The following is an 18,581-nucleotide window of genomic DNA, read 5'->3' on the forward strand; positions in this document are numbered from 1 at the left end:
AAGAAGTCTAAGGCTCTCTCTACAGTTTTCCGCTTTCTTTCTGAGCTCTCACCAGAATTCTCCTTAATGTTTTGTTGAAGGCAATATAGATTTTGTTCTATCATGTACCTCAGAACTCTTCTAGTCTCTACCAATTACCCAGTTCTAAAGATGCTTCCATATTTTTATTTTTTATTTTTGAACTGCAGGACCCAACTTCTCAGTACCAAGGTCTTAGTTCATTAGGGCTGCTATAACAATACATAGACTGCGTGGCTTAAACAACAAACATTTATTTCTCACAGTTGTTGAGGCTAGGGGGCTCAAGATCAAGGCCCTGACAGATGTGGTGCCTGGTGAGGACCTATTTCCTGGTACATAGACGGTCATGTTCTTGCTCCTTACACCGTCACATTGGGTTAGGATTTCAACATACCAATTGGAGTGGGGGGACATGACCATTCAGTCTACAGTACAATGTCATATTTTTAAAGAAATTTATTTAAAATATATTTATTAAACAAACAGTGTAGCAACAAAAACAAGGAACAAATAAGTATGTAAAGCTCTCAGAATCTTACCTTCATTCCCACAAATATGTGTGGTGGTCTTCAGTCTAATTGTATTCTTGTGGCCTAGCTGCTATTAAGTCTTCACTTTCCTGTGATCATTAACTAGTTATCTCTGCTTAAAATGAAAAAAAAGTGGATTTGGAAAAGATGTATTTCATGGTATGGTTCAGGATTACAGGTATTTGTTCATTAATTTAAAGGAAATGAACACACCCCAAAATGTAAACTTGTTGGGTATGTCACTAATCTAAAATTTTGAAAATCTTTCTGTGCATTATACTTGGCAACACACATTGTTACTTCGCATCACTTATCTACTCCCTGACTCACTCTCTCTCTGCAAAAAAAGACAGCAAACAGCCTGTGTACCTTCATAGTCATCAGTGGTTTGTTGAGACATCTCTGCTCAGAATCTTTTGTCCCTCACTCACAGTTTTATTTCAGATTCCTTTTCAATGGTTTGAGAACACTAATGCATTATTTATAACACTAACTTTGTTTTGTCCTGTGGACAAGGGAAAATAAACATTTAAAATAGTGCATGTGATACCTTCTTAGTCACATTCATTACCAAATCAAGCAAAAATGTAAATAAAATAAAACTCTGTTAAAGTGTTTTTCTTGATCCATTTTAGCCACAATTCTATTACATGGAACCAATCATTTGATTCATTCATTAACATTTTACAAGCATTTATTAATTGCCTATTATTCTTCAGATATCATGTTAGGCCTAGTAGGAACAATAAAAGAAAAACTACAGTCTGCCAGCTGCAGTCTAACAGCACTGTGCAACTGTCCAACTTTCTGCAATGACGGAAGTGTTCCCTTTCTGTGCTAATATGGTGGCCACTGGCCACATGTGGCTATCGAATGCTTGACATGAAACTAGTGTGTCTGTGGAATCGAAATGTTAATTTAATTTTTCTTAATTCTCAACAGGTTTATTGAGAATTCACATACATTTCACCCATTCAAAGTATAGAATTCAATGGTTCTTAGTGTATTCTGAGTTATGCAGTCACTACCACAATCAATTTTGAATATTTTCATCACTGACAAAAAAAACCTCGATATTAGTTAGCAGTAACTCCCAAATTCCCACAATTTCCTCAGCCCTAGACAGCCACTAATCTTTCTGTCTCCATAGATTTGACTATTTTGTGCTTTTCATATAAGTGGAATCATAACGTATAATCTTTTTTGACTAATTTAATTTTAGTTTATTTAAATTCAATAGCCACATGTGGCTAGTGGTTACCATAAGAAGCAAGTGAACTAAAAGGCCAAATACAGATGCTTAAGGAATCCTGAAGGCTGAGGAGGAGATAATTCTGAGAAAGAGGCATGAAACAGGTCAGAGAGATTGGAGATGAACCCAGACAGAGCTTAAGAGATAAGACAATTCCTGAAGGATAGGATGGGTAATAGTACTAAGTAGTACAGAGGGGTCAAGGAAAGAATCTCAGTGTAGTGATAGCATAAGAATCCCGATGACAGAGGGCATTGGAATACCGTTGGTGGTTGATGAAGAAGTGTAGGCAGCTGGCACTTACATATCATTTGGAGATGGGGGAAGAAAAAAAAATTTCAAGATAGCTTGAGAGGGGTGTCAGGATTGATGGAGATTTTGTTTTGTTGTGGTTAATAGTTTTAATGTAGGCATGAGCCTATATGTAGACAGAAGACAACAATCCAGTGGACGAGAAGAGATTCAAGGTGATTGAGCAGGGTTCTGGAGGATGTGAGCCAAGGTAGGACCGAGATCATTAGCATAGGAGTAAACCCTGCCAAGAAAGATGTTTCTCAGAGGCAGGAGTACGTGGAGAAAAAGCAGGTGAAGATCCAGAGCAGTTGCTACATAGAAAGGAAGGAAACTAAAGGAACTCATTTACATAAGGACAGTAGGAACAAGTCTTTCTGAGGGTAAAGTTTGGTTCCTCCAACCTGTACTGTGATCACATGTGGAAAGCGAGTGCTGAGTTGTCCAGAGGGGCTAGGACTATGGGAGGTGGGAATGTCCATTGCTTATAGGTGTTGCTGTCCAAATGAATGTGTTTCCGAAAAGGGCAGACATTTTCAGGTACATAAAGCCACATGAGGTCCAGAGATCCAGATGTGTCAATTTTCACTTACTAAAAAGTGAAAATTGCCCAAAGGTTTATATCTGAGATTTTCAAAGATGAAATGTAGCTCCATCAGCTCACTCATCCAATCCTCCCTTCTTCCTTTCTTTCTTTCCTGCTTTCTTTTTCCCCCATCAATTCTTCTTACACTTTGTAGAAAATAACGTACCCTTTCTTTGCCCTAGAAGGAAAAATGGAAACAAAACACAAAACTTTGGGAAAGTCCAATATTAATCCATACTGTAATGAAGACAGAATTTCATGTTATGAGTTGTAGTAAAACTCCAAAATTCCCGTATTTTCTCCCCCCGCCCCCCGCCCCGATGTTATAACATTGGAAGAGCCAGGAAGTGCTTTGAAAATCCCAAATGAAAGTAACTATGCAAATATAAGTGGAAAATATACTGATTAATTGATACTGAATTGATAGCATTGCTTTAGAACAGACTTTCTGTATAAGTTTTAGAAATTAAAGCCAACTTTTGTGGTATTCTCAATATATAAAAATATATATTTATGTGTGTATTTATTTATTTTAGGCTTTTAAAACCAAGGATGGATATCTTGTAGTTGGAGCAGGAAATAACCTGCAGTTTGCTACCGTGTGCAAGGTAATTTGTAGCCATTGGGATGGGTGGATGATACATGTAACAACTCATTTAGTTTAAAGCCAGAAGGTTAACTTTTGCCTAGAAAGGTGTTGCTTAGTCTATAACCAACTCAGGACCCCCGTGTTAGCACTTAAACAAATGCCATTTTCATACTTACAAATGCTAAGTACAGGGTCTGAATCAGCACTCTGACTGTATTTTTTTTTTTTTTGAGGTATCTGTATTTTGAAATGAAGAATGAGAGTAACTTAAATTATCCTAAAACTTGACCTGTCTACCAGTTCAGACAAAAAGGAAATGAAAATAAGTAAATAAATATAAAGGAATTTTTACAGCAGGATTTTCCCCTTCTCTCCCTTTCACAGCATGAGATCTAATTAGGCCCACATATAGTTCATTTAAAATTAGCTTTTGTTTACTGAGTACCTTTCTGCAAAATGCATGTTTTAAGGTTTTAGCAAATAGTTATATCAGAAATATTGCTCCTCAACAAGGCCTTAAAAAAGGCCTTGGAATCATTTGAAATAATTTTATGTTGAATATACTCTAATTTTTAGCATTGCTTAGACATTTCTTAAAATGTTGATGTTTTTTCATTTATCTAGACGTTTTTGGCCTTTTCTTTTAAATTAAGGCCTTAGGTTTCAGTTCACTTTTTCCAGTAGTAACACCAGGAATATAATCTATTTTTTAAAAAATATTGTTTTTCTTTTTCTTACCTGTAGGATAAGGCCTCACCTCGCCTACTAAGGATGTTTTCTCTGATTGCAAGAGGTTTATTTTTTTGTACTAACCATACTACTATACCATGAGCTTTCAGTTTTATTCAGGATGCTTGTGAGTTCCTTATACAAACCTTGTTTATTGCAGTTAACTTATTATGTACAAAAATTATTTATTACCATGCCTGTTTTGTATGAGAGTAGAACTGAAAACCACAGCAAAAGGGTGGGAAGTACCATGGAGAAGGTGACAAATGGAGATAGTTCCGATTGCGGGAAGGGCTGTAACATCTGAGGTGGGAAAGAGGGGAACTTTTATAATGGTGACTCTGAGTAAGTGTAGAGAAAATTGATTCAAACATTTGATCTGGGATCAAAGAATCTGTATTATGAACGGTCAATGTTAAAAATATGAAACATACGGAAGCTGTTGCCTATGAAGTCATTTGCGTACTCTAGCTGCAGAGATGCTATAAACGAGTACAGATTTTCTTCCTGGGCCATATGTTTTGGAGTTTGCTCTCTCCAGAAGATGGGGGAAGGAGGGAAGAGAAATCACTGGTTGACATATTCTTCACTTTTGAAAATAACTGTACTGATTTCTTTTTATTTTTGATTCATTACTGCTGATTAATTTGAAACTTTTGAACTTCCTCATAAATATCCACAAGAACATTTTTTGAAAAAAGATTTTCTGAAAGCAGAATATTTGCCATAAAAAAAGTCTTTGTACTAAAATGTGACTTATTGTCATGGTGTATTCTGACACATTGTTTAAAAAGTAAACTATCAGAAGGCGGTAGAGAATGGCATAACTTGACCTTGTTTTTTCCATATGTGAGTTAGGAATGATAATCCCTATTGTGAACTGTTAAGACAATATCTATAAAACTCCTTGGGATCCTCAGAAGAAAAGTTTTATGAGTATAGGATTTTAATGTTATTTACATCATTTGCTAGGCATGTTGAGCAATATTGCAATCTGATTGATTTTTTCAACCTTCATAATTATATCCTTACATGTAAACTTGTCCTAAAAACCTTTTCACCTAAGAGAAATCATCTGTGTCTTTATTTTGATGCAAAGTTCTCCCTGCTCCCATATATAGTGAGTGGGTTTCTTATCTCATACTGAGATGCTTGTCATTCAAACTGGACTTACAGAATATGAGGTCCCCAGTTTTTTTGACAGTGAGCCCCTCAAAATTGTTCTTTTGCCAAATTGGGTCCATCATGAAAGATAGGGCCGCTCTACCTCCTGGGAAGAAATGTGGCAGATTGTCTGCCAGAATGAGTAGAATTCACTTAAGTCTCATCTCCACCCCAAATAGAATTTGATACACTCTTAACTAACAGTTCTTGGGGAGGGATCCTCTTAGGGGGCTCTTACTGTCAGGGATTAGAGTGACAGCAAGAGCATTGTGTTCAAGGCTTAGGGTTCAGAAAATCTTCCTGCATGTAAAGTGAACCTTGGTTTATAACAAATCCTATTTTATGGCCCTTAACATGATACAGAAGAGTGGGGAATGTGAGCATATGTAAGCTATTTTAAACTGATTGATGCCAACACTAATGGGTGTTCCTATTTGAAGTACATTGACATCCTTTTAAAAGTCATTTAGACTGAAAGTTTCTTTTATTGGAGGCAATATGCATCGGTTCTCAACTTCAGCATGCATAGGAAATCCCCGTGAGTTCCATTCCCAAAGATTTTGACTTAGTATGTCTGAGATAGGGCACAGGAAACTTCAATTGCAATATGCATTGTAGTTGATTTCGGAGCAGGTGGTCTGAGGATATTATAATAATTCCACGGCATTCTGTAAGTCTTGAAACTAGTCCGATGACCTCTGGTAAAGTCCTTAATCTTTGCTAAGCATCTGTGTCTTCATGATAAGATGAAGATTATAATACGTACGTTTTGTAAGAAATTAGATAAGTAAAATACTCAGTACAGCCCTGGCTCACAGTATGCACTTACAAATGGCCTTTATGAAAATTAGGTGTGGAGATTCTGGTTCTGGGTGAGATGGAGTGGGATAAACACACTTCTCCTTATCTCTTCCATGGAACACAGAGATAAAACCTAGACAGAATGCATGGAGCATCTATAAGAGGTCTCTGAAAAGGAGAGAATTGGGGAAGAACCCCAGAATTTGAAGTACCTCTAAGTAGGCAGGAAGTTTTCCAATTTTTCCCTGCAGTATGAGCATGGCCACCCTGGAGCTTGAACCCTGGCAGTGGGTACCAGGGAACAGAGTTGAGCTTTATTAAACGCCCTTCATTTTTGGGCGAGGAGCATGAAAGTGAGCTCTGAGGTCAAAGAGCTTGTGAAAATCTCCATTTTTCCTTCCCCATTTCCTCAGGGCCCAGCACCCAAGAAACCCTATAATGACAGCAACAGGTGAGCAGGATCCAAACCTTCCTTCTTTATTGCTGAGCTGGGATCCCAGGAAAGAGGAGTGAATCCTTATTGTTTTATTCACTGTCCTCCCGTGGCCTCTGCCCCAAAAGTATGCTGGGCAGTGAGGTAACTAAAGGGGGAGCTGCAAGAAACTGAAAAGAGATTGCAGAGAGGGAAGAGCTTCAGAAAGTGATCGTTAAAGTTGTTTATGAACTCCTGTGCTCACCCCGGAGCTGCTCATACACTAGTACAAACCTAATCAACACACCAAAGATGTTGAGAACTGAGTTAACAAATAGACGACTGTCCAGGCTGCTGGATGACCATTAAATGGGGGCACATGTGGGACAGATTCGAATAGTACAGTCTTTGAAAACTGAACCAACACTAGAACCGAAACACCCAGAAGGGTGATTGGAATTTGCAGCCTGAACCTAACCAGGTCAACTGTTTGCTAAAAACAATAACAACAAAAAATATCTGTAGAATTTAAACAGACCCAGAGACTCATAATGTAATATTCAAAATGTCCAGGACACAATCCAAAATTACTCAGTATATGAAGAACTAGAACTTGCATGAGAAAAGACAATCAATAAATGTCAATGCCAAGATGACACAGATGTTGGAATTAATTTGCAAAAAATTTAAAACAGCTATTATAAAAATGCTCCAACAAGCATCACAGACACAGTTGAAATAAATGGAAACATAGAGGATCTGGTCCCAGATGACAGTGTAGAATATCCTGAACTTACCTCTCCCACGAACACATTGAATCCTACTTATAGGCAGAGAAGTACCTTTGAAAGAAGAATGTTGGGCTGACTGAACACCTTCCGCACATGAGAGAGAACACATAGACATGGATGGTAGAGATGCAGGGTATCTGGGAACCCCAAATGCACTAACATTAAGTAGGGAGGGATCACTGAAGGGCCCATGCACAGACTCATCCACCCTGAGGCACAGCAAAAAAACCAGTGGTTTAAAAGGCGCCTAGACTATATGGGAAGGAAATCCATTTACTAACCATAGAACATTTTCTAAACAGGAAGGGGACTGTGGGAACTCTATCCAATATCAGAGACCCTAGAGAGTACCATTTGTCATGCTCCCACTCCATGGGTAGGAGCATGACATGGGCAGGAACACAATCCAGGTGCTCTGGGCACCTGGCAAAGGTCATCCCAGTGTGCTCTAGGCCCAGACCCACACCAGGTCTGTGGCTTGCCCTTGGGACTCCCTGCAGCCCACGCCCCCTCCAACTACAGCTCACACCCCTGTGAAGCTTGTCTCCTGAACTTTGCGCAGTCTGAATCAGCTCCAACTAGCTTACCAATGTGGCTCTGGTACGGCTTGCCCCCAAGACTCCTCGCAGCCTGAGCTGTCCCCAACAACAGACCCAGCCAGTCTGTCAAGGCAGCCTGCGTGAGGCTTGACCCTGGGACTCCCTACGGCCCATGCTTTCTGCATCTCCACCTCCAGCTGGCCTGTTACAGACACCTCGTACATGCAGTCTACAAAGGGGGAGCTCCAAAGAGGGCTCTTCCTCAAGACCAGGAGAGGTTGCTGTTTTGCCTAATTCAAAGAAACAAACACAGAGAAACAGCAAAAATGAGGAGACAAACTTGTTCCAAGTGAAAGAACAACACAAAAACCCAGAAAAGGAACTAAATGAAATGGAGACAAGCAATGTACCTGATAAAGAGTTCAAAACATAGGTATAAAAATGCTCAACAAACTCAGGAGAAGAATAGATGAACTCGTTTAGAACTTCAACAAAGAGACAGGAACAGTAAAAAAAGAACCAGTCAGAACTGAAGAATACAAGTGAAATGAAAAAGAAAAAAAAAAAAAAACAACAACACTGGAGGGAATCAGCAGTAGATGAGATGATGCGGAAGACTGAATCAGCAACCTGGAAGACAAGGTAGTGGAAAAATCACCCAATTGGAACAACAAAAAGAAAAAAAATTCTTTTAAATGAAGATAGGGTAAAGGACCTCTGGGAGAACATCAAGCATACCAACGTTCATAACATAGGGATCTCAGAAGAAGAGAGAAAGGGACAAAATCTACTTGAAGTAATAATGCCTAACAAGATGAACCCAGAGACCCACACCAAGTCACATCATAATTAAAATGCCAGAGATTAAAGATAAAGAGAGAATCTTAAAAGAAGCAAGAGGAAAGCAGTTAGTTACCTTCAAGGGAGCTCCCATAAGACTGTCCGCTGATTTTTCAGCATAAATATTGCAGACCAAAAAGGGAATGGCATGATGTATTCAAAATGATGAAAGGGGAAAAACACCCTATAATCAAGGATACTCTACCCAGCAAGGTTATCATTCAGAATTGAAAAAGAGACAGAGAATTGTCCAGAATAAGCAAAAGCTAAAGGAGTTAATCACCACTAAACTGGCATTATAAGAAATGTTAAAGGGACTCCTTCTAGTGGAAAAGAAAAGGCCAAAATTAAAACTAAGGAAATATAGGAATGAAAAAATATCACAGACAAAGGCCACTTAGGATAGGCAGTGGAACAACCAATTATAAATCTTATATGAAGGTTAAAAGACAAAACTAAGAGCATGTGTATGTACAGTAATAAATTAAGGGATACACACACACAAGATGTAAAATATGATGTCAAAAACACAAACATGGGGGTGTATAAAAATGTAATGCTTCTGGGATGCATTTGAATTTAAGCTACCATCAATGTAAAAAATAGATTGTTTTAAACATAGCATGATATATCTAAATCTCATGGTAACCACAAATCAAAAACCTATAATAGAGACACACAAAAATAAAGACAAAGGTCCCAAATGCATCATTAAAAAAAAGTCATTAATGGACAAGAAAAGACAGAAAGAGAAGAAGAAAGGAACAGAGAAGTACTACAGAAACACCTGGAGAACAATTAATAAAATAGCAATAAGTACATACCTAACCACTATTACTCTAAATGTAGAAGGACTAAATTCTCCAATCAAAGGCACAGGGTAGCTGAATCAATTAAAAAGAATAAGACCCGTGCATATGCTGCCTACAAGATACTGACTTCAGACCGAAAGTCACACAGACTTAAAGTGAAGGATATTTCATGCAAATAAAAGTGAAAAGAAAACTAGGGTAGCAATCCTTATTTCAGACAAAATAGACTTTAAAACAGACTGACAAGAGACAAAGAAGGGCATTGGATAAATCCAAAAGATTGCATAACACATGTATGCACCCAACATAGGATCACCTACATACATAACGCAAATAATTACAGACATAAAAAGAGATTGATAGTAATACAGTCATACTAGGAAACTTTACCACCTCACTTATATTAATGGATAGATCATCCAGGCAGAAAATCAACGGGAAATAGTGTCTTTAAATGACACATTAGGTCAGATAGAATTAATATATAGCTGCAGAACATTTCACCCCAAAATAGCAGAACACATTCTTTTCAAGTGCACATGGAACATTTTCCAGGATAGACTGTATGTTAGGCCACAAAACAAGTATCAGTAAATTTAAGAAGATTGAAATCATATCAAGTATCTTCTCTGATTACAACAGTATGAAAAGAGAAATCAATTACAAGAAGAAAACTGGAAAAATCACACACAAGTGGAAGCTAAACAACATGCTGCTAAACAATCAATGGGTTAGTGAAATCAAGGAGCAAATTAAAAAATGTCGTGAGACAAATGAAAATGGAAACAGAATGATCCAAAATCTTTGGAACACAGCAAAAGCAGTTCTAAGAGGGAAATTTATAGCGATACAGGCCTACTTCAAGAAACTTACAAGAAAAATATCAAACAATCTAATGTTACAGCTAAGGGAACTAAAAAAAGAACAAACAAAGCCCAAAGTGAGTAGAAGGGAAGAAATAATAAAGATTAGACTAGAAATAAATGAAATGGAAACTTATAAAAATAGAAAAGATCAATGAAACTAAGACCTGGTTCTTTGAAACATAAACATAAACAAAATAAATAAACTTTTAGTCAGACTCATCAAGAAAAAAAAAAGAGGGCCTAATTAAGTAAAATTAGAAATGAAAGAGGAGAGGTGACAACTGACACCACAGAAATACAAAAGATTATGAGAACACAATGAACAATTACACCCCAATAAATTGGACAACTAGTAGAAATGAATAAGTTATTAGAAACATAAAATTCCAAAATTGAATAAAAAAGAAACAGAAAATCTGAACAGATTGATTATTAGAAATGAAATTAAATCAGTAATCAAAGAACGTCTAATAAATAAAAGTCCAAGATAAGATGGCTTCACAGGTGAATTCTACCAAACCTTCAAAGATAAATTAATATCTATTCTTGTCAAACTAATCCAAAACATTGAAGAGGAGAGAAAGCTTCCAAACCAATTCTATAACAAGGCCAATGTTATCCTGATACCAAAACCAAACTATAAAAAAGAAAATTACAGGCCAATACCCTCATGAGCACAGATACAAAAATCCTATTAAAATATTAGCAAACTGAATTCAGCAATACATTAAAAAGATCATACAACACGATCAAGTGGGATTCATTCCTGGGATGCAAGTTTGGTTCTATATCTGCAAATCAATTAACGTGGTACACCACATAAACAAAATGAAAGATAAAAATCATATATCATCTCAATTGATGCAGAAAAAGCATTTCACAAAATTCATTCATTTATGATAAAAACTCTCAACAAGGAACAACAAGGGTATAGAAGGAACATACCTCAGCATAATAAAGGCCATATATGATAAACTGCACAGCTAACATCATACTCAATGGTGAAAAGCTGAAATCTTTTTATCTAAGCTCAGGAACAAGACAAGGATGCCCATTCTCACCATTCTTATTCAGCATAGTGGAAGTCCTAGCCACAGTAATTAGGAAAAAGAAATAAAAGTTATCTAAATCAGAACAGAAGAAGTAAAATTGTCACTTTTTCCAGATGACATGATACTACATATGGAGAATCCTAAAGGTTCCACCTAAAATCTATAAGAACTGATGAATGAATTCAGTAAAGTTGCAGGATATAAATTTCATATTCAGAAATCAGGTGCATTTCTATACACAAATATCAAGCTGTCAGAAAGAGAAATTACATAAAAAAAAATCTCATTTACCATTGCATTAAAAAGAGTAAACTACCTAGAAAGAAATTTAAATAAGGAGGTAAAACACCGGCACTCTGAAAACTATAAGACATTGAAAAAAGAAACTGAAGGAGACACAAGAAAATGGAAGGATATACCATGGTCATGGATTGGAAGAACTAATATTGTTAAAATGTATATAGCACCCAAAACAACCTCCATATTCAATGCAATTCCTATCCAAATACCAGTGGCAGTTTTCACAAAACTAGAATAATCCTAATATTTACATGGAACCACAAAAATCCTGAATTGCTAAAGTAATCTTGAAAATGAACAAAGTTGAAGGTATCACACTACCTGATTTCAAACTATACTACAAAGCTATAGTAATCAAAACGGCATTGTTCTGGCACAAAAACAGACACTTAGATCAATGTAACATATTAGAGAGCCTAAAAATAAATCCACATTTACATGGTCAATGAATATTGAGAAAATAGGTAAAATGTATAATCGGGAAAAGACAGTCTCTTCAATAAATGGTGTTGGGAAAACCTGACACATACATGTAAAAAAGGAAACTAGACCACTTTCTTATACCATATACAAAAAAACCCTCAAAATTCATTAAAGACTTAAATATAAGACCTGAAACCATAAAACTCCTAGAAGAAAACATAGGCAGTAAACTCTTTGACATTGGTCTTAGTAATCTTTTTTTTTTTGATTTGGCTCCTTGGGCAGAGGCAACAAAATAAAAAATAAATGGGACTACATTAAAAAGCTATTGCACAACAAAGGAAATCATCAACAAGATGAAAAGTGGGAGCTATCGAGTGGAAGATATTTGCAAGTGATATATCTGATAAGGGGTCAATATCAAAAACTTACAAAGTATTCATATAACTCAACATCAAAAAAAAAAAAAAAAAAAAACAAACGAAAATCCATCCAATGAAAAAATGGGCACAGGACCTGAGCAGATATCTCTTTAAAGAAGACATACAAATGGGCAACAGACACATGAAAAGATGCTCAGCATCACTAATCATTTGACTTACAGGGAAATGCAAATCAAAAACCACAATGAAATATTACCTCACACCTGTCAAAATGGCTATTAATAAAAAAGACAACCTATAACAATTGCTGGCAAAGATGTGGGAAAAAGGAACAGTTGGGAACTGTTGTTGAGATTGCTAATTGGTGCAGCCACTATGGAAAACAATATAGAGATTCCTAAATAAATTAAAAATGGAACTGTTGCATGACACAGCAATTTCTCTTCTGGGTATATATCTGCAGAAAATGAAAACAGTAATTAAAAAAGATGTATGCACACAAATATTAACTGCAGCATTGTTTACAAGAGCCAAGATACCTAAGCAATCCAGGTGTCCATCAATAGAGGAATAGATAAAGAAGATGTGGTATAAATGTATACAATGGAATATTATTCACCCACCAAAAGAAAGAGGTATTGCCATTTGTGGCTACATGGATGGCCTAGAGAGTATTTTGTTAGGTGAAATAAGTTGGACAGAAAAAGCAAATATTATAAGATTCCCCTTATATGTGGAATCTAAAAACCAAAACATGAACAAACAAAATGAAACAGAAGCAAACTCATCGATGCAGAGAACCAATTGATAGTCGCCAGTGGTGAGGGGATTGGGAGATAGGCAATAAAAAGGAAGGGATTTACGTAGTACAAAGTTCCAAGTATGAAACAAATAAGTCATGGAAATGTAATGTACAGCATGGGGAATATAGTCAATAATATCATAATAACTGTATAATGACAGATAATTACTAGACTTATTATGGTGATCACTTTGTAAGATATATAAATGTTGAATCAGTATGTTTTCACTTGAAATTAATATAATATTGTATGTCAACTATAATTAAAAAGCAATAAATGGAAAAGTAGAAGTGTTCAGTAAAGAAATAGAAGATATGAAGAACAAAATGGAAATTTTGTAACTGAAAAAATACAGCAACTAAATAAAAAAGAACTTTTCACTAGGTGAGCTTAATAGCACAATGGAGATGCAGAGGAAACATTCAAAGAACCTGAAAATAGATAAGAAATTATTCAAGCTGAACTATAGCAAGAAAAACACAATAGTCCTTTCCCCTAAAAATAAAAGAAGGAAAGAACAGATCTTTAGAGACAATAACAAAAATATTTATGTTATTGTAGTTCCAGAAGGAGAGGTGAAAGAATATATGTTGAAAAAAAAATTTGAAGAAATAATGGCTGAAAACTTCCCAAATTTGGTGGAAGATAAAAACCTACAGATTTAATAATTTCAGCCAACCTCAAATTGGATAAAACCCAAATACATCCATGCCCAAAACATCAAAATCTTACTGCTGAAAACTAAAGACCACAATAAAAATTTTGAAATCACCTACAGAAAAATGATCTATTAGCCATGGGGGAACACTGCCTCAACTGACTGCAGATTTTTCAGAAGCTACCAGCCCAGAGCGAAGTGGCACAATGTTTAAAGGGTTGAAAGGGAAGAACTTCTACCCAGATTTCTACACCCAGTGGAAACATCCCTAAGAAATGACGGTTAAGTGAAGACATTCTCTCTTCTTTTCTCCTTACCTTCCTCTTTGCCATCCTTCTTTTTTGAATAAACACTTGCTTTGTTATTTCTTTGGGGGAAAATAGGACCTAGTTGGAATACTTCACATTTATTTAGTGCCTGATATATGAAGCACTTTCCATTTACATTGTTTCATTTTGTCCCAGGCAGTATTATTTATTTATTTTTTTTAATTCTATTTTTTTTATGTTAGTTTCAGGTGTGCATAACAACATAATGATTAGCCATTTATACCCCTTACAAAGTGATAAGCGCCCTCCCCAAGTCTACTACCCCTCTGACATTGTACATAGCTATTACAATACCATTGACCATATTCCCTATGCTGTACTTTACATCCCATGAATATGAATATATATATATATATATTTATAGTTGACATTCAATATTATTCTACATCAACTTCAGGTGTACAGCGCAGTGGTCAGGGATCTACTCAGTCTATGAAGTGATCCCCCCATAAGTCCAGTGTCCATCTGGCACCCTACATAGTCTTTACTACATTATTGATTGTATTTCCCATACTGTATTTCACATCCCCATGACTATTTTTTGACTACCAATTTGTATTTTCTAATCCCTTTACCTTCTCCCCCATCCCCCAACCCCCTCCCATCTAGCAACCATCATTTATACAATGGAATATTACTTAGCCATAAAAAAGAGTGAAATCTTACCATTTGCAACAATATGGATGGACCTAGAGGATATTATGCTAAGTGAAGTAAGTCAGACTGAGAAAGACAGATACCATATGATCTCACTTATATGTAGAATCTAAAGGACAGAATAAACGAGCAAACAAAGCAGAAAGAGAATCACAGGCAGCACTCTTTAAAGCACGTAAAGAATGTTTATGATCACAACATGGGAGGCGGAGTCCAGAACATTCTGAATATGTGCATAGCTGAAGACAGACTTTGACCCATTACTTCACATCAACTGTCAAGGAGAAAAGAGGTCCAATTAGTCAAATTCAAAGCAGAACACATGAGGGCGTCTCAGTTACCCTTAAGTGCAGTCACTGAATAGTCGTTTATGTCGCGTATGGTGTATTCTGGGTGAGACCAGATTTATAAATTTCACCTGTGTATCAGTGAAGGCACTTGTTTTTCCTTGAAGTGACTTATTCACTCTAAGGCAGAGAGGCTGGGTTTGGATTCCTTGACAAGCCTTGAGGCCAATTCTGGGCTCAGGTGTGACAGGGCAGTGTTTAGAAAGGGCACTGTACATGATGTTGTTTTGTAAAATGTGAGAGAGTAATGCTGTGTTTATATTCCTGAAGGAAATGAACTGGTGAAACATGTGAAAGAGAAATCACACCACTGACATGCTCTCTTCACTCCAGGGAATAGTCTTCACTTCTCTCTGCTGTGTGAGATGATGAATGGATTGATTTTATTTAACCTGTGGGAAACAAATGAAACCATTAAATGTTTATATTTAAAGTAAATACTTAATAGAGGTAGTGAAGCTTTCTGTAGGCTGCATGCCCTACCCCTAGCCCATAAATACTCCTGACTTTCCAACACAACTGCCAAACTGCTTCCACAGATTCTTTTTAAAACTTCTTTTCAATTCCAAAGCCACTTGGTACTTCCACTGTGGTCTTTTTTTAAAACTGCAAGATGTCCAAAGGGACTTGCAAGATAGATTTTGCCTTTGTTGAGGAGGAACAAAAGAGGAAGTATATATATAAAAGCATTTCAATTTGTTATTCCCTCAGGGAGAGATATTGAAAAAAAATAGTGACACTTCTATAGGAAGAGTATTTTTTAATTTGGCATTGTTTTAATGGTGAGCATTTGGGGCAACTGTACACACTTTCCCTTTATTTTAGCACCTTGTACAACAGCCTGGATAGGACTGCTGGGACAGATAATATTATTTTATTTACATGTGGAACAAATAAGTGAATGCACCTAGAAGATATATGTTGATTATGGGCTTCATGTAAGTTCAGATGTGCACTTAAGACATTGGTTCTCAGAATTAGGTCAGTTTTATCCAATTTTGTACCTCTCTTCATACTCCCTCTAGATGAGAGTTTATTGTGAGAATCTGATAACTCTTTTCCTATATTGTCATATATGAATCCAAGACTTATTACAAGGGTCTGATGACTCCTTTCCTGTGCTCCCATATGTAAGAGCTGTAGTAAGAACTTCTTATAAATGACCAGCCCAGTCACAGCATTACATCTTAATTGCATGATCCTCCCTGCTGCTTCCCTCTGTTGCTATATAGCTCCTGTTGAGAGAAGATTAAAGACCAGCTAGGAATGGTCTTGGGGAGCGAGTGGTAGACCTTGGACACTAGTACCCATAGGCAGGTACATGAAAAACTTGTGAATTAGACAGTAATTTTTTTTCCCCTTTTAGATCTTGAATTTGCCTGAACTGATTGATGACTGCAAGTATAAGACTAACAACCTTCGGGTACAGAACAGGAAAGAGCTTATCAGAATACTGTCTGCACGGTAAGCTTGGATCTACTGTTTGTACATTTAAGAATGATGTCATTAGCATTTTACTACTGATGTTTTGCGCTGTTCTTTTTTGGCTTATTTAGATCAACTTGTAATTCTCTTCCATTTCCCTAAATTGGTTAGTGGAAAGAAATTTTAAAGCTAAGTATTTTCTTCATTTGAAAGCATTTTATATGTCTTCTTAAGTACTGAGTATAACAATGATATAAACAAGAAACTCACAATGTCTTGAATGTCTGTGGCATGTTGTTTGTGTTTCGTCTGTCATAAATACCAACAACAAAAATAACAATTTAACATTACTTTTTACCTTTACTGTGTTGAAAACTCCACATTCCTGATCTCACTTAACCCTTACCATCATCCTGTGAGGTAAGTTTTGTGTTATTTCCCTTTTTACAGATAAGGAAAATGAGACAAAGGGAGGTTAAGTCAAGAGTGTGTTGGCTTTCCTGAGCCTCTCCTGTGAAGTTTGTCATGATGTTTTAAAAACGTCCGAGTGATTTATGGGTCACAAAGGATTAATGTTAATCGATTAGAGTATTGGATTTCCAAATTATTCCATTAATGTCAGGTTGTGCTTTTGTAAAAACCTGTACCAATTTTTCAAGTTTGCCTCAGAAAAGGGTAGTAATTCTTAATATTTTTTTTATCAGTCTCACTTGTTTTATTTCTACATTTCTCAGGCTATAAAATAGGCTTTGTGGTTTTTGCGTATCTGGATGTCAGCTTGAGCTATTCATCAGGGTGGAACATTTTATTTGTTCTTATGCCAATAAATTAAGTACTTTTATTCGAATACCATACTTTTCTTTTGAAAAGGCCCTTGTATTTCTATGCAGTATATATCAAAGTGCTTAGAAGATAAAATTCTGCAAATGTAATTTTATTTCCGTCGCCTTTATATCTGGGGATCTGTACACGAGTCACTGGTCATTACCTGTTGTCTCCCTCTTGGTTTTTAAGCACTTCTCCACACTGCCCGTATCTCCTCCGTGTGCCAAATGCTCTTCCCTCAATGGGGCTCTGCGGGTGGGACTGATTCGCAGAGAACAGGCAGTGGGAACCCGGCTCTCTTTCCTGGTCATGGAGTAGAACTCTGACTCTCCTGCAAAGCCTGAGAGCCCGCAGTCATTAACCTTTCCCCACATAAGAACTGGCCATTTATTCCTGCTTTTTGCCTCTTTGCCTCTCAAGCAGTTTTTAATTCATTTAATTCATTGATATGACCTTTTCCTTTCACACCATGGTTACCAAGTTTCAATAATAGGCACTTGTGAGAACTTTATAAAAGCTCTTTGATAGTCTAAGTAAATCATATCCATGCTGTAAGAAGAGTGGACCCAAGAAAAATAGAAAACCTAGGCAGACACAAGTTTCATCTTATTATTTAGCTGCCAACACTTGCATAACTTCAAGAACCTCAAAGTTAAGTTAATTGGTTTCCTAAGTCCTAAAACTTTTATTCCTTGCTAAATTCTGTTATAGAATTCTGCTGTGAAAAGGCTGTTAGTAGTACCTATAATAGATTAATTTCTGTTTTCCCTCTTTGGGGTGAATTAAATAATCTGTCACCTTCTTTTTTCTACTCATATATACAGAAGGGGAATTCCAGCATTTTGGAACCCATAGGTTTGTATGTCTTCATTTAAACTGAATAAGGGACAAGGAATCAAAGTACAAAGAAGAGAGCAGAGGATGGTCTCAGGACAAGGAATTTCATGGGAGATGTCACATCATAGGACCTGCTGTTACACAAAGTCCCAGGAGAGCCCGTTTTGCTTGCAGCCCAGATTTTTGGCTCCCTTGTGCCAGTGTGCTGACGTTTTTTGGTGCCCTCATGCTACGCAGTTCTTCAGTCTCTTCCAGCTCAAGTCTCCTCTCCTATGGTGGATCAAACAGTGGTGACCAGGGAAAGTTAGGATAGGATACA

General features: G+C 36.6%; 1 protein-coding gene across 6 annotated transcripts in view; it reads left to right on the forward strand.

Annotated features, from left to right (window-relative positions):
- SUGCT (succinyl-CoA:glutarate-CoA transferase) overlaps window positions 1-18,581 on the forward strand; it is a 719,436-nt gene that overhangs the window by 257,198 nt on the left and 443,657 nt on the right. For 5 of the 6 annotated variants that reach the window (XM_033088468.1, XM_033088472.1, XM_033088469.1 and 2 more), the window contains 2 exons: window positions 3,217-3,288; window positions 16,542-16,639. In XM_033088468.1, coding sequence (XP_032944359.1) covers window positions 3,217-3,288; window positions 16,542-16,639 — 170 coding nt within the window. The remainder of the gene's footprint in view (window positions 1-3,216; window positions 3,289-16,541; window positions 16,640-18,581) is intronic. The other variant, XM_033088470.1, reaches the window with a different exon arrangement.

The sequence above is a fragment of the Rhinolophus ferrumequinum genome, chromosome 20 (genome assembly GCF_004115265.2).
Source record: "Rhinolophus ferrumequinum isolate MPI-CBG mRhiFer1 chromosome 20, mRhiFer1_v1.p, whole genome shotgun sequence".
In the NCBI taxonomy this organism is placed as follows: Eukaryota; Metazoa; Chordata; class Mammalia; order Chiroptera; family Rhinolophidae; genus Rhinolophus; species Rhinolophus ferrumequinum.